The sequence below is a fragment of the Myotis davidii genome, unplaced genomic scaffold (assembly GCF_000327345.1).
Source record: "Myotis davidii unplaced genomic scaffold, ASM32734v1 scaffold200, whole genome shotgun sequence".
Classification (NCBI taxonomy): domain Eukaryota; kingdom Metazoa; phylum Chordata; class Mammalia; order Chiroptera; family Vespertilionidae; genus Myotis; species Myotis davidii.
The window spans coordinates 894,240-908,033 of NW_006293700.1; the positions used below are offsets into that span (position 1 = coordinate 894,240).

At 47.1% G+C, this 13,794-nt stretch overlaps 1 protein-coding gene and 1 pseudogene across 1 annotated transcript in view; one reads left to right on the forward strand and one right to left on the reverse strand.

Annotated features, from left to right (window-relative positions):
- SLCO5A1 (solute carrier organic anion transporter family member 5A1) overlaps positions 1-12,827 on the reverse strand; it is a 107,181-nt gene extending 94,354 nt beyond the window's left edge. Inside the window, exon 1 of the mRNA XM_015566250.1 lies at positions 11,575-12,827. Coding sequence (XP_015421736.1) covers positions 11,575-12,484 — 910 coding nt within the window. The 5' untranslated portion in view covers positions 12,485-12,827. The remainder of the gene's footprint in view (positions 1-11,574) is intronic.
- A 169-nt stretch (positions 12,828-12,996) lies between these two features.
- The window catches only part of LOC102757822, a 3,176-nt pseudogene continuing 2,378 nt past the window's right edge, over positions 12,997-13,794 (forward strand).

Genomic DNA, 13,794 nt, shown 5'->3' on the forward strand with positions numbered 1-13,794 from the left:
CCATTTCCTGCTGCTGAAAATATTAGTTGCATAAATATGCTCTTTACTTTTAAGCAAGAGTCACCTGCACCTGCCTTTCTAGGCTATATTAGGAAACCGGGATTAGCATTTTTGCAGGGTGACAGTTCCACAAGCCATCACAACTCCCGGGAGGGGAAGCAGGCTCTGCATTTCCCATCAGGTAATACCCAGCTGCCTGAAATAGGACCAACAGGAAGCAACAGGCAGGCCTGCTTCCCCACAGACAGCTGGCGCGTGGCAACACCGCGCAAGCCACCAGGGGCTGGAGAACGTGCTCAAGAGACAAGCTTCTGCAAGGCAGAGAGTAGCTACATGTCCTCCCCAGACCCAAGTCCCAAGTTCCAGAGCAAGACCATACCAAGCAGGGCTGGAAAAGCCAAGGACTAGAAAACTTCAGAAGCAACGGGAACCTGACAAGCCACCAGCCTTGCCTCCTCATCTCCTTTCTAGATAATGAAATTGAGAACTCAGCCAAAGGCACACCGGAGGCTTATAAGCTTTTCCCTCCCGTTCCCTCACCATCATTTTGAAGGTTCAAGCTCAGGCTTTGGGTCATTTCCTTGGGGGCTGGTTTGACCACTTTTTAGATGACCTTGAACACATTATTTAACCTTGATTTCCGCATCTATGAAACATGAAAAACAAAAGCAGCTGCCAATTATCGACAAGGAAGCCAAGAATACACAATGGCAAAGGAGAGCCTCTTCTACCAATGGTGATGGGAAACCAAATGTCCACACGCAAAAGCATGACGGGGGACCCTTACCTTACAACATACACACAAAAATAACCCAAATCAGACTAACGTCCTAAATTAAGACCTACAACTATTAAACTCCTGAGAGAAAACATAGGGAAAAGGCTTCTATACATTGGATTTGGTGATGATTTCTTGGATATAACTGAAAAGCAAAGGCAACAAAATTGAAAATCGACAATGAGACAACACCAACGTTAAAAATTTCTGCACATCAAAGGAATCAATCAATAGTGAAAAGACAACACACAGAATGGGAGAAAATAATTGCAAATCATATATCTGATGTGTTTAATATATCAACTATAATTTTAAAATACATTTTAAATTAAAAATGGCAAAAAGGAGAGAACCAAGATGGTGGCATGGGTAGATGCCGGTACTCGCCACCTCCCACAACCACATCAAAATTACAACTAAAATACAGAACAATCATCTTTCAGGACCACCTGAAATCTGGCTGAATGGAAATCCTACAACTAGAGGAGAAGGGGGAAAAAGTACATTGAGACTGGTAGCAGGGGCAGAGGCGCAGACAGGCCGGTCTGACACTCACCTGTGACATTTTTTTTTAATTGGGTGGGATATCTAGGCTACAGAGGCCCCCCTGTGAGAAGCAAGGGGTCCCAGCCCCACACCAAACCCCCAGCTCAGGGTTCCAGAGCTTCCAGAGCTGGGAAGAAAACTCCCCCTAACTTCAGGCTGTAAAAACCAATGGGGATTGTGGCTGAGTGACAGAGGCTGCTGGATACCCAGGTGTTCATTTTAAAGGGCGGCTCATGAACTTACTTGGACTCAGCCCCTCTGAGCTCCAGCACCAGGCAGCTTTGAGAAACCCAGATACATACAGGGAGGAATTGGATTGTCTGGCATCAGCACAGGATCTCAGGGTGGCTTCTCCCAGACTGAGATGCAAGGGTCATTGTTCCTATGCTGGGACCTCCACCCTCACAGAGCTGACTGGCAGCTATATTTGAGCTTCCATCAGCGAAGCCCACACTACGCCCTGGTGATTCCCTGAGACCAACCACGCCTTATCCAGTTTACAGCCCCACCCAAGCTGTTTGCGGCAGCTTTTGCATATGAATGGCCTGGCTCAGGCTTCAGACTTTGTTAAAATCTATTAAACAAGCAGCAGCTGGCATCAGCATGCCCCAAACCTATCAAAAAGTGGCCCAAGACCCAGCACTAGCACCAGCCTGCCTTGCTTCTCAGCTGGGTCTCACCTGGGTAATTCCTAACCCAGTGATGGTGAACCTATAACACTCATTTTTTTATTTTTCTTTGTTAAGTGGCATTTAAATATATAAAATAAATATCAAAAATATAAATCTTTGTTTTACTATGGTTGCAAGTATCAAAAAATTTCTATATGTGACACGGCACCAGAGTTAAGTTACGGTTTTTCAAAATGCTGACATGCCGAGCTCAAAAGGTTCGCCATCACTGTCCTAACCCAATACAAATAGCAGCCACCTGCAGATCTCTCTGTAGCTCCTGTAGGTGGCCCCAGGCAGGGGCTGGTTTACACCTTCCAGAAGGCCCTAGAGCCAGTGCACCCAGTGGACAGCCTCAGACCACACCAGATTATAACTCTCCACATCCACAAGTGAAACACTCACGGGGCAGACTCAGTGAGCACCAAAGCCCCACTGAATTCTTCATCTCAATGTTGTCTTTTATTAAAGCCATCACCATGAAAACAGACCTCAGATATATGGGTAAATGACATACCATTCCCCTTAGTACGTATGTGTACACACACACACACACACACACACACACACACACACACTATTCCCTCTTCAAGGGTTACAGTATTCCCAACTCCAATAATATGGTCTAGAAATCTCTATGGTTAGAAACATTTTTAATGTTTTATTGGGAACTGAAGTCACAATAAAAACCATAAAACCCTTCATATTGTTTCAATCGCACTGTACTGCGTGCCCACACATGGTTATTTTGTGGAAGAGCCACACTCAAGGGGCCAAAGAGTCGCATGTGGCTCGCAAGCCGCAGTTTCCCAGCCACTGGCTTAGGAGGAGGAGAATCAGGCAGCTGTGGAATCTCTCTTTTCTCTACCAGGAGGTGGATAAAGCAGGGTGAGCACACTTGCTCCTGCAGGGGCACCCAACACAGCAGAACACGGTGACATGGACCTACAGTCTGCGTTTCTGAACACTACAGGCTCTTTCCCCAAAAAAGACACAATTGAATAATCCAAATGGCCAGGTATGTTTCTCCACCACCATTTGTCTCGGAAGGCTTCATTCCTAAAACACCTACTCTACAATCTACTTTGCCTCCATTTTTCTTTTCCAAAATCCCTCTTCCTTCTTAAAATTATGCCCGAAAGGCCTACCTTGCAATTCCCTCACACTTGAAAAAATAAGTCTTACAGTGGATGTACAGACCCACCTCAACCAACACGGGCTAGAACGCTGCAGAGGCTGGGAGAACTGACAGCCATCAAGGCCTTGGAGTTTCCCAATTTCCATTTATGTGGTAATGACTTTTTTTTTAATACAGATTGGTTTATGGTCTATAAATCAGTTCAGACACAAACCAAGCTGGCTGTATATGACTTGGGCAAATCCCTTAATGTATTTTTTACCATCATATCTATTTTTAGGTGTGCAGTTTGATAGTGTTAGGAATAGTCACATTGTTGTGCAACAGACCTCACAACTTTTCATCAAACTGAAACTCTGTACCCCATAAACACCGACTCCCCATTGCCCTGCTCCCGCCAGCACCCACTATCCTGTTCCTATTAGTATGAATTTGACTACTCTAAGCCCCTCACATAAGTGCAAGTATATAGTATCTTTCCTTCTCTAAATGTTTTCTTTCACTAGGTTCATCCACATTGTAGATGAGAGTATTAGAATTTGAAAACAGACCTCAGATATATGGGTAAATGACATACCATTCCCCTTAGTACGTATGTGTACACACACACACACACACACACACACACACACACACACTATTCCCTCTTCAAGGGTTACAGTATTCCCAACTCCAATAATATGGTCTAGAAATCTCTATGGTTAGAAACATTTTTAATGTTTTATTGGGAACTGAAGTCACAATAAAAACCATAAAACCCTTCATATTTTCATATAGTTTATATATTTTAGATACTATGGAATATACTGAGCCATGATGTAGTGATGAGTAATGCACAATTAACTTGTATTTCCTATCCTTGGTTTGCTAGAAGGCCCTCCTATCTACAAAGACATGTTTTTCCTGGATCTTCTCCATCCAAATATTCAATTTCTGATTCTATGACCCAGAGATTTCTATTTCCAGTTCCAAGATATAAGAAACACAAGATAACAGAGTAACTTAAATGCTTAAGATGAAAAATGTTTAGAGCATCAGTATGGACCATTTTTTGTAGGGTAAATTCTTGTTGTGGGCCTGTTCTGTGCACTGTAAGATGTTTACAGCAACACTACAAAACACCACTAAATGCCAATAGGTTCCCTCCAAGTTGTGACAATCAAAACGGATTCCAGGCATTACCAAGTGTGTCCCCTGGGGGTCGGGGGAGTCACCCTAGGTGAGAAACACTGTTTAGAATGACCAGCAGCCCATGCAGTTTTCCATAGGGAACTGAGATTCAGAACACACGACACCCAAGCCCTGCGAATGGCTTGGGCCAGTGATCGGCAAACTGTGGCTTGCGAGCCACATGCGGCTCTTTGGCCCCTTGAGTGTGGCTCTTCCACAAAAATCAGTTCAGACACAAACCAAGCTGGCTGTATATGACTTGGGCAAATCCCTTAATGTATTTTTTACCATCATATCTATTTTTAGGTGTGCAGTTTGATAGTGTTAGGAATAGTCACATTGTTGTGCAACAGACCTCACAACTTTTCATCAAACTGAAACTCTGTACCCCATAAACACCGACTCCCCATTGCCCTGCTCCCGCCAGCACCCACTATCCTGTTCCTATTAGTATGAATTTGACTACTCTAAGCCCCTCACATAAGTGCAAGTATATAGTATCTTTCCTTCTCTAAATGTTTTCTTTCACTAGGTTCATCCACATTGTAGATGAGAGTATTAGAATTTCCTTCCTTCTTAGGGCTGAATAATACCCCATTATATGTATCTACTACATTTTTTATCCATTCGGCCATGAATGGACACGTGGATTGCTTACACTTCTTGGCTATTGTGAATAATGCTGCTCGGAACATGATGTGCAAATATCTCTTGGAGACCCTACTTTCAAATCTTTTGGATATATACCCAGAAGTATGATTGCTGGGTCAGGTGATAATTCTATTTATAATTGATTGGAGGACTGCCATACTGTGTCCCATAGCACAAATCCTTTACCTTTTTGCAGTCTGGGTTTCCTCATGTGTCAAATGATCATTTTTCAAACAGGGCTGAAGGGGATAAACTCTAGGACACACTTTGGCTAGACCAGCAGTTCTCAACTTGTGGGTCGCGACCCCTTTGGGGGTCAAACGACCCTTTCACAGGGGTTGCCTAAATTAATCACTATGCTTTAATTATGTTCAATTTGTAACAATGAAATTGGGTATCACCACAACATGAGGGACTGTATTAAAGGGTCGTGGCATTAAGAAGGTTGAGAACCGCTGGGCTAGACCGTTACTGCCGGAGAGAACTCGGTCCCTCTTCTGGCTGATCGCCTTCTGCAAAGGGAAAACTTCTGATCCCCAGTCTCCAAATCATTTCCCATCCGCTCAGTTCTTACATTGCCTGTCACCAAACTCCCAATTCACTACGGAAACTTCTAGATTGTTTAAAAAGAAAAAAGCAAAGCCAAGGCTACGGGTTTGTCTGCTTTTCTTTCAGCAAGAGGCCTTAGAAGGTGAGCTCACCTGGGCCGCAGAGCTCACAGGCTTATCTCTGACATGCAGAGTTGCACCACCCGAGAGAGACCCTTCAGCACAGAGCCCGCAGGGTGGTGGGTGGAATAAAGAAAGTGGTGCTTCCTTGGGTTAATGTCAAAATGAACGTCATTTGTCCGAGGCCACTCGCTCTCACTGACCTCACACTACTGTGGAATTCAAGAGTAGCCACAGGTTACGAAATACCCCACATGGACATCTTGCTTCTGCAAATGCAGTCAGAGACGATGGGGTGCTGCCATATGAAGTAAAACTTCCATCGGAAGCAGGTTTTGCCAACCGTGGCTCCCACCCCAGCCCAGAGAGAGATGTCCCATCTGTCCACAGAGGCAAGGATCTGTGGCCTTTAGACTCTTGCTGCTCCAAACGTGGCGCTCGGACCAGCAACACTGGCCTCACCTGGGAGTTTTATAAAAATGCAGAATTCCAGGCCCCACCCCCGAGTGACAGAAGCAGAATCTACGTTTTGAGAAGACACCCTGGGGATTCACACACACGTTTACAGTTTCAGAAGGACAGTTTTGAACCACTTAAATAACAGAACTCATAGCAACCCAGAAACATGTCAGAAATGCTACCAACAAATAGCTGTTCGCTGCTATTTGCAGGGGGGCCGAACACACCGATGTGCGCCCCTCTGTGGTTTCCACAATGAAGCGTAAACCCTGCTTATCTCCAGTTAGAGTTTGAAGTTTGTTTCTCAGCATCTTGGACCAACTAATTTGTCTTACAGGTGAAAGCGGGCCCCAGGCAGTTGCTGTAAAGTCAGAAGCCCTGCCCATTCTGACACAGATGAGCTGTCCCAGGCGTCTGTAAAACTCACTGCATCCTCACTCAAAGCTACACCGCCCCTCTGCCCAGCATCCACCCACCTTTCTCCACGTGTCCGGGTCATCTCCCCAAATCCCTCAGTTGCCATTCTCCCTCACGAGTGCTTTCAGTGGAGATTATTTTGTGTATTTATTCACAATTTGTACAGAGCCTGCTTCCCAGGAGGAATTTTTGTTGTTCATCCTCACCCGAGGATATTTTTTCCATTGATTTTTAGAAAGAGTGGAAGGGAGGGAGAGAGAGGGAGGGAGAGAGAGGGAGAGAGAGGAAAAGAGAGAGAGAGAGAGAGAGAGAGAGAGAGAGATCTTTGGATTGGTTGCACGCACCAAAACCTGCAATCCAGGTACATGCCCTTGACCGGGAATCGAACCCACAACCATTTGACCCTTCAGTGTGTGAGCTGATGCTCTACCACTGAGCAACCCTGGCCATGGCCCAAAAGGATTTTATGTGGCTTGTAAAGATAAACACATTATTAAAAAGACAAGCAAAATGAAAGCAGACTAAAAAAAACACAGTTCTAAGTCTTAGGGGATAATGTGTGTGTGTGCCCACTCCTGCTGTTGCTTGGCTCCCCAGCCCCACCCCCCATGCTGCTCCTGCCCGGAGAGGAGAAGAGGATTCATGTAATTGATGACTTTGAAAATAAACGGGGATGTTCAGCTCAACTCCCTCCTCCTTTTGCCTCCTGGGAGCATGCGCATGGGAGTAAAAATCCTGCCCCGCTCCTTCTTGGCATGCGTCTCACCTGTGCACCGGTCCACGTGGGAGACCCCAGCTGCCACCCTGGGGAGGTGCAGCATTTCCGGTGGCTGGATGGCTAAGTCTCTTTAATGCTGGGATTCGCAGAAAGTGCACTGCACACATTATACTCTTCCACCTTACTTCTATCACAGTTTAACTCCTTCGACTCATTTCTTAACTCAGAACTCAAGAGAGGGGAAACGGTGCTCTTTGCTGGACCCTTTAAAAATCCCCACAAAAAGATCAGGAAAACGAATGCTCCCAGCCACCTAGAATAGGTTATTAATACTGATGGGGCGAGGGGGCGGGCGGGGGGGAGGGGGAGGAGAAGGCCTGAATTTTCTGACTATTGAGGCAAAAGAGAAAACATGACCAGTGTGCAGATACCACTAGAGGCCACTCAGTGGCCACACTACCCACACCTCCCTTGCCTTCCTTTCCCATAGAGACTGGAAATTCTAAAACTTGCCTTCCCCAAAATCCCCTCAGCCAGGAGAGGCCGGGGACTCCATTCTGGCCCATGGGACAACCTTGAGAGTCAGCGGACACAATGGTGAAGCCGGGGACACCACAGAGCCCCTCAAACTTCAAAAGAGCTTTTGTTATGTTACATGAGGCACAAACACATACTACATAAAAGTTCACACATTAAGGAAAGAGAGTTGTCAATGGTTGGCACGCAGAAAGCTCTGGTGACAAAACCTTGGGTTCTCAGAAAATTCAGAATATAATGTTGCTGCAACACTGATTCAGATTTCCCTGTACTGTGATTCTAAGGGGTGGTTTCCTACACAGTGTTTCTTGCCTTTTTTCCGATTATAAAAAGATATGTGACCTGGACAGTGTTGCTCAATGGCTGAGCGCCGACCTGTAAACCAGGGGTCATAGTTTGATTCCTGGTCAGGGCACATGCCCAGGTTTCGAGCTTGATCACCAGTGGGGGGGCATGCAGGAGGCAGACGATCAATGATTCTCTCTCATCATTGATGTCTCTGTCTCTCTCTCTCTCCCACCCCTTCCCTCTCTGACATCAATAATAAAAATGCTGATATATATATATTTTTTAAATAGAATCAATCGCCCTAGCTGATTTGGCTCTGTGGACCCTGCAGACTGAAGGGTCCCGGGTTCGATTCCGGTCAAGGGCACATGCCTGGGTTGCGGGCTTAATCCCCAGTAGGGGGTGTGCAGCAGACAACCAATCAATGATTCTCATCATTATTGTTTCTATCTCTCCCTCTCCCTTCCTCTCTGAAATCAATAAAAATATATTAAAAAAGAAAAGACTGCAAAAAAGGTTAAGAAAGAAATAGGTAGTTAAAAGAGTAATCTAAGAAGAATAGTTTTGTGAAAAGTACCAAAGATATTTAACCAGTTGTTTAAGAAAAAAAATCCACATCATACTAGGTTAACACTGCTCCTGTTCTAAGAATATAGCAACCAATAAAGCCTCCTTTTAAAAAGGTTTTGAGAAGGATCTTGTTTTGATGACTTCAGGCCATTCTGAGAACTCTGCTGCACACAGGCCTTTGCTGTCAGCTAGTTCTCAGAGCCTCTTGCCAGAGGACATGCAGCGTGGAGGGAAGCTGAAGGGCTCTGGGTTAGTTAGACAGGCCTGGGTTTGAAGCCCAGAAGCAACCCCTCACACTCTTGGAGCCTCAGTTTCCTCATCCATAAAATAGAGAAATCAACTTCCATATCATAAGGTCATGGGAACATGAAATAAAACAATCTGTGGAAGATTCCTTATACCCAAACCACCAGAGCGTTCACTGAGATCCGTTTAACATGAAGCAGAATTCTCATGGGTTTCCTAAAGCATTCATCAAACTTAAAAAAAATATCAGTAGTCGATAGCTAAAAGAAGAGAAGGAGAAAGAGGGGAAGGAGAAAGAGGGGAAGTGGGGCGGGGGGAGAGAGGAGAAGAAAAAGAGAAGGGAAAAGGAGGAGGAGGAGGAGAGGAAGGGGAGGGGGGAAACTAACACCATTTGTGTAACTTCCCTCCCCTTGCACCTGTCACTTCACACCTCTACCTTGAATTGTCAGTATTTCGTCATTACACTGAAAGCTCCTCAGATGTTGAAACTATGCCTCATTTTTGCTCTTCCCCTCATTTATGCCCAGCACAGAATAAGGATTCAGTACGTACTTGCTGTTTTTCTCTTTGGTGGAGAGTTAAAAGTTAAATTTCGGGGCTCTTACTAGATGTTTATTGTGTAGCTCTCTGCTGTGTTTTTGATGAAATTTGTGACACTGGTACCGAGAAGTGGGATGGAAGGAAGATCCACGTTTTCAAAGTAAATAGAAGCAAAGATCAGGGAGAATATGGAGACAGGTACACAGAGTCAAGGTATCACTCTAAAGATTACTTATTTCCGAGGGAGAAATGTATATTTACGATGGAAAGACCTGTCAATCACCCACTCAACCAAGCCATTAAACTCAGCATCACCAATGAATGCCAGGAGCAAATAATATAAAACACAGCACTGGCCATGAAGTAGTCTGACCAAAAATGTTTTGTCTGAGTCTAATCACACCTTTAGACTGAACTTCCAGCACACAAGAAATATATGGAGTGGAGGAACCAGGTAAGTGACACCATGAGGAAATACTCAGATAAATGTACAAGGTGGAACATTCCACAAGTCAACTAGCCTTGTCCCTTCAAAAGCCTGTGTGCTGGAAAAAGAAAAATGTTGAGGCACTCCCTGTTCTAGATTATAAAAGCTGATGAGCCAAATGCAACGTATGAGTGAACTTGATTGGCTCCTGGTTTGAGGACATTTGAATATGGAGTGGATATCTATAATAACAAAAGCATAATATGCTAATTAGACCAGACAGCCAAACAACCTCCCAGAAGACCTTCCAGACGAAGCTGGAGCTTCAAGGGCTGAACCCCTTGTATGAATTTTGTGTATCAGGCCTCTAGTATGGGTATATTAGGGAATGATTATTAATTTTTTTAGGATGTTAAAACTCCTGCAGTTATATAAAAGAAAGTCCTTATTTCAACTTTTTGTATGCTCGAAAATTTATCATAATAACTGTTAGAAAACATGCAGGCAAAGCAACAGCAAGTTAATTCCTCTCTGTCCTAAATAGAAATTTCTTCCTCTTGCATTTAATACCAAAAATGAATTAGAAAACTCTTGTGTTAATGCATTTGGGCCAGTTACTATAAATGGCTCAGACACCCGCTACAACAGTCTGGGGACAGCAGTTTTACTGTGGAAAAAGCAAAGCCCTCTTAACTGGGTATCATTTTCACCGTCCTCTGAAACCGTATTATTCCCACACCAAGGAGCCTATCAGCACATAGGTAGTAAGTTGTTGGACGGGCCTGGTATTTGCTTATTTACCGTTTTTTAAATAAAGTAAAATCATTTATCTTCTTTCAGTTGGACTCCAGTAGAGAAACATAGGAAAACAAATACCACAGCGGACATAGCTGCTGTTCATCCTTTCCAAGGCTTCCAACCCATCACCTAGCAGTTCAGTTTGGAAGGGGCAGCTTGTGCAGGGAGGTGCTGCCAACCACACAGATTTCTAGGAACAACATTTTCCTACGGGCTACAGTGGCTGCTTGGCCTCACATGAGAACCCTACACTCAACCCTAGCACCCCTGTCCACAGGAGCTGACTCATGCAAGTCAGCTCACCGAATCCAAGAGCCACTGCTGTTCAGAAAATAATAATGGATTCTGCTCCCAAGTTCATGTAACTGAGGGGTCTTCAACCAGCAATAAAAATAGCTTTGGATAAGCTTGTGAAGTTGCTTCTACATAAAGACACTGAGTCATATGGTATCACTCAAGTTTGCTTGTTTGTTTGTTTGTTTCAGTGATGCAGGCAAAATATAAGAAATGCAGGTACGGAGGGAATGATGTTTACGTAGCCTGGGTACTTCGTCACCCAAGCTCCTGGGGACGGGAAAGGCAAGCAGCAACTTCACTCCACACACTGGCGGCTTCTATTCCTTCTAGAAGCTTTCTAGAAGGACAGCTATTAGAAGGTAAAGTTGATAAATTAGAGCTTTTTTTTTGGGGCGGGGGGAGAGAAAGAGAGAGACTGACACTACCTTATAGCTAAAAGTTTGTATCACTTGGGAAGAGTATGAAGTGAGAATCTTAAAACTAGTTCAGAGAGCTCTCAACTTTTTGATTCTCTCCCAAACTGAAAAGCCATGCTTATAATACATATGCAACACACTGTATATAAATATACATAACATCTCCAGGAAAATGGGGAGGAGAGGGTTTCCTGTTGACTTCTGACTTCCGCCTATTTGGGGGGACAGGGAAGCCTTACCTAGGTACAAGGATGCATTTTCCCTCTTGACGTTGTCATCCAAGTAGGTTGGTCCCAGGGTGTAAATAGGTGTGGAGCCCATGCCGATGAGGATCTGTGCACAGACGAACAGAGCCACAAAGAGCCAGTGGTTCTTCCCGCCCGAGTCCTTCCGGCAGGCGCGAGGCTCCACGGTCCCCGTGAAGTTGCCATTCTGACACAGGCCTTCGTTGGAAGCCGAGGCGTTCAGCTCTTGGATCTGGTAGGGAGGCGAGATGAAGTGAGGTAAGGCGAAGACCACCGCCCCGAGGGCGATGAGAAGGCCACCCACGGCCAGCCACAGCGGCCGCCGGCCCCGGCCCCCGAAGTAGCTGACGAACACCACCACCACCAGGCTCCCGATGTCGAAGCAGCTGACCAGCAGCCCGGACTCCGAACTCTTCAGGCTGTAGCGCCTTTCGATGGTGGTGATGACGCTGCTCAGGTACCCAGAGACCATTAGCGACTGGATGAAGGTCAGAAAGCACATGCAAACCAGGAAGCAGCGCGAATCAGTGAGGACCACATAGAGGCACCTTCTCCCCTGAAGGGTAGCCAACGTGGACGACACCGACATGGCTTTGCCCATGTCCACCCTGTGGTTGCAGTCCACGAGCCCCGCCATCTCTGCCGAAGTGGGCGGGGCAGAGGGGCTGGACGCCAACCGGCTCAGGCATTGTTTCAACTCCTGGCGGCCCAAAGCATCTGCACCGCCTGGCTTGGCGCCTGCGCTCGCAGGGCTGAGATCTGGCCGGCAGGAGGTGCTGTTCAGGACGGGTAAACTCTTGGACCTCAAGGTCTCTGGTTCGCACTTCTGTTGGACAGCTCCTACTGTGGCCGCGGCTTCCAGCTGCTCCCCCTCCTGGGGCTGCAGCCCCGCGCTGGCGTCCATGGCTCTCAGAATTTAGATTCGATCGCTGATTGCATTCAAGGACTCCCGCGCTTTTCATCCACCGGCAGGAGGGCCCGAAGTCGGGCCCACGCAGTCGTGCCCTCCACGGACAGGGGCTGGGGGATACAGAGCTGCGCGGCAGGACATCCTCACCAGCAGGGAGGTGCCCAGGGCATCCTGAACGCAGATGCGACCCCGAAGCTTCGCAGCCGCGCGCCCCAGGGGGCAGGGGTCCTCGCGGTCCTGCGCTGAGCTCTGCTCGGGGTCCACCTCGGGGTGGCAGCTCGCAGAAGGAGCCTGGTGCGTCCTGGGCGCATCCCCTCCGCCGCCGCCTCTCGGCCCGCCCCCCAACATTAATATATTTAATGGAAAAGGTAACCCTAATCCGCGGCCGCCCCGTACCCAGCGTGGGGGTGCTCAGCGCTGATGCCTGCGACGCATCCCGCGCAGCTGGCTGGGCCAGAGGCGTGCTGTCCTCTCCACCTCGGCTCGCGACACCCTCGGGAGCAAAGATGCCAACCTGTAAAGCAGAGACAGGGAGGTCAGCAAAGGACGGCTGCGGCTAGGGCTGGCGTTCCGCGCCCGGGGGCCAGCGCGGAAGAACTCGGACCGTCCCAAGTGGGACCGAGGGCTGAGCTCCGAGCAGAGCCCTGGAGGCGGCGGCTGCAGGACGCAGCCTCTAGTGCGGGAACAATAAGCAGCAGGCGGTTGGCGGAGACCCTCCCTCATTGTCTATGGAGGACCTGCCCCCGCCCCGCCCCTTTTGCCGTAAACATTGCATCTGCTTTTATACGTGAATAATTATCAACCTGGCAGCTCTGACTCAGAGGCAGTGTCTTTTATTCGCGTGAACTAATTGCAACCTTTTGGTACTCCTACTCCATTAACTCAAAATAGAAAATACCCGAAAGAACAAAGGAAAGTTTGTGTGTGTTTTTAACAAACACAATGCATTCCCAGTTTTCAAAAAAGGGGGGGGGGGGACTACGTGTGTAGAAATGTGTGTACACAGTTGTGTGCAGGCACGTGTGCGCGCCTGGATGCGAATCCGTCTGCCCCATCAGTTAGAGACACGCACTCAAAGCCCGAGGCAGCCGCAGAAAGGTCAACGCGCCTGCCTCTGTCTTCCCGACACTAAAAATAACCCCCACGCCGAAGAACTCTTCAATGACAAACACCCGGGGCGTTTGAGGCCGCGGCCCACACCAAGTCCCGGCAGCCAGAGTCAAGCGAAACCGAAAATTACTTTGCTCAGTGGAGGGGTGGGGGAGCCACAACCGAACAAAGAGACGCGGGCCCCAGGAGCAGCC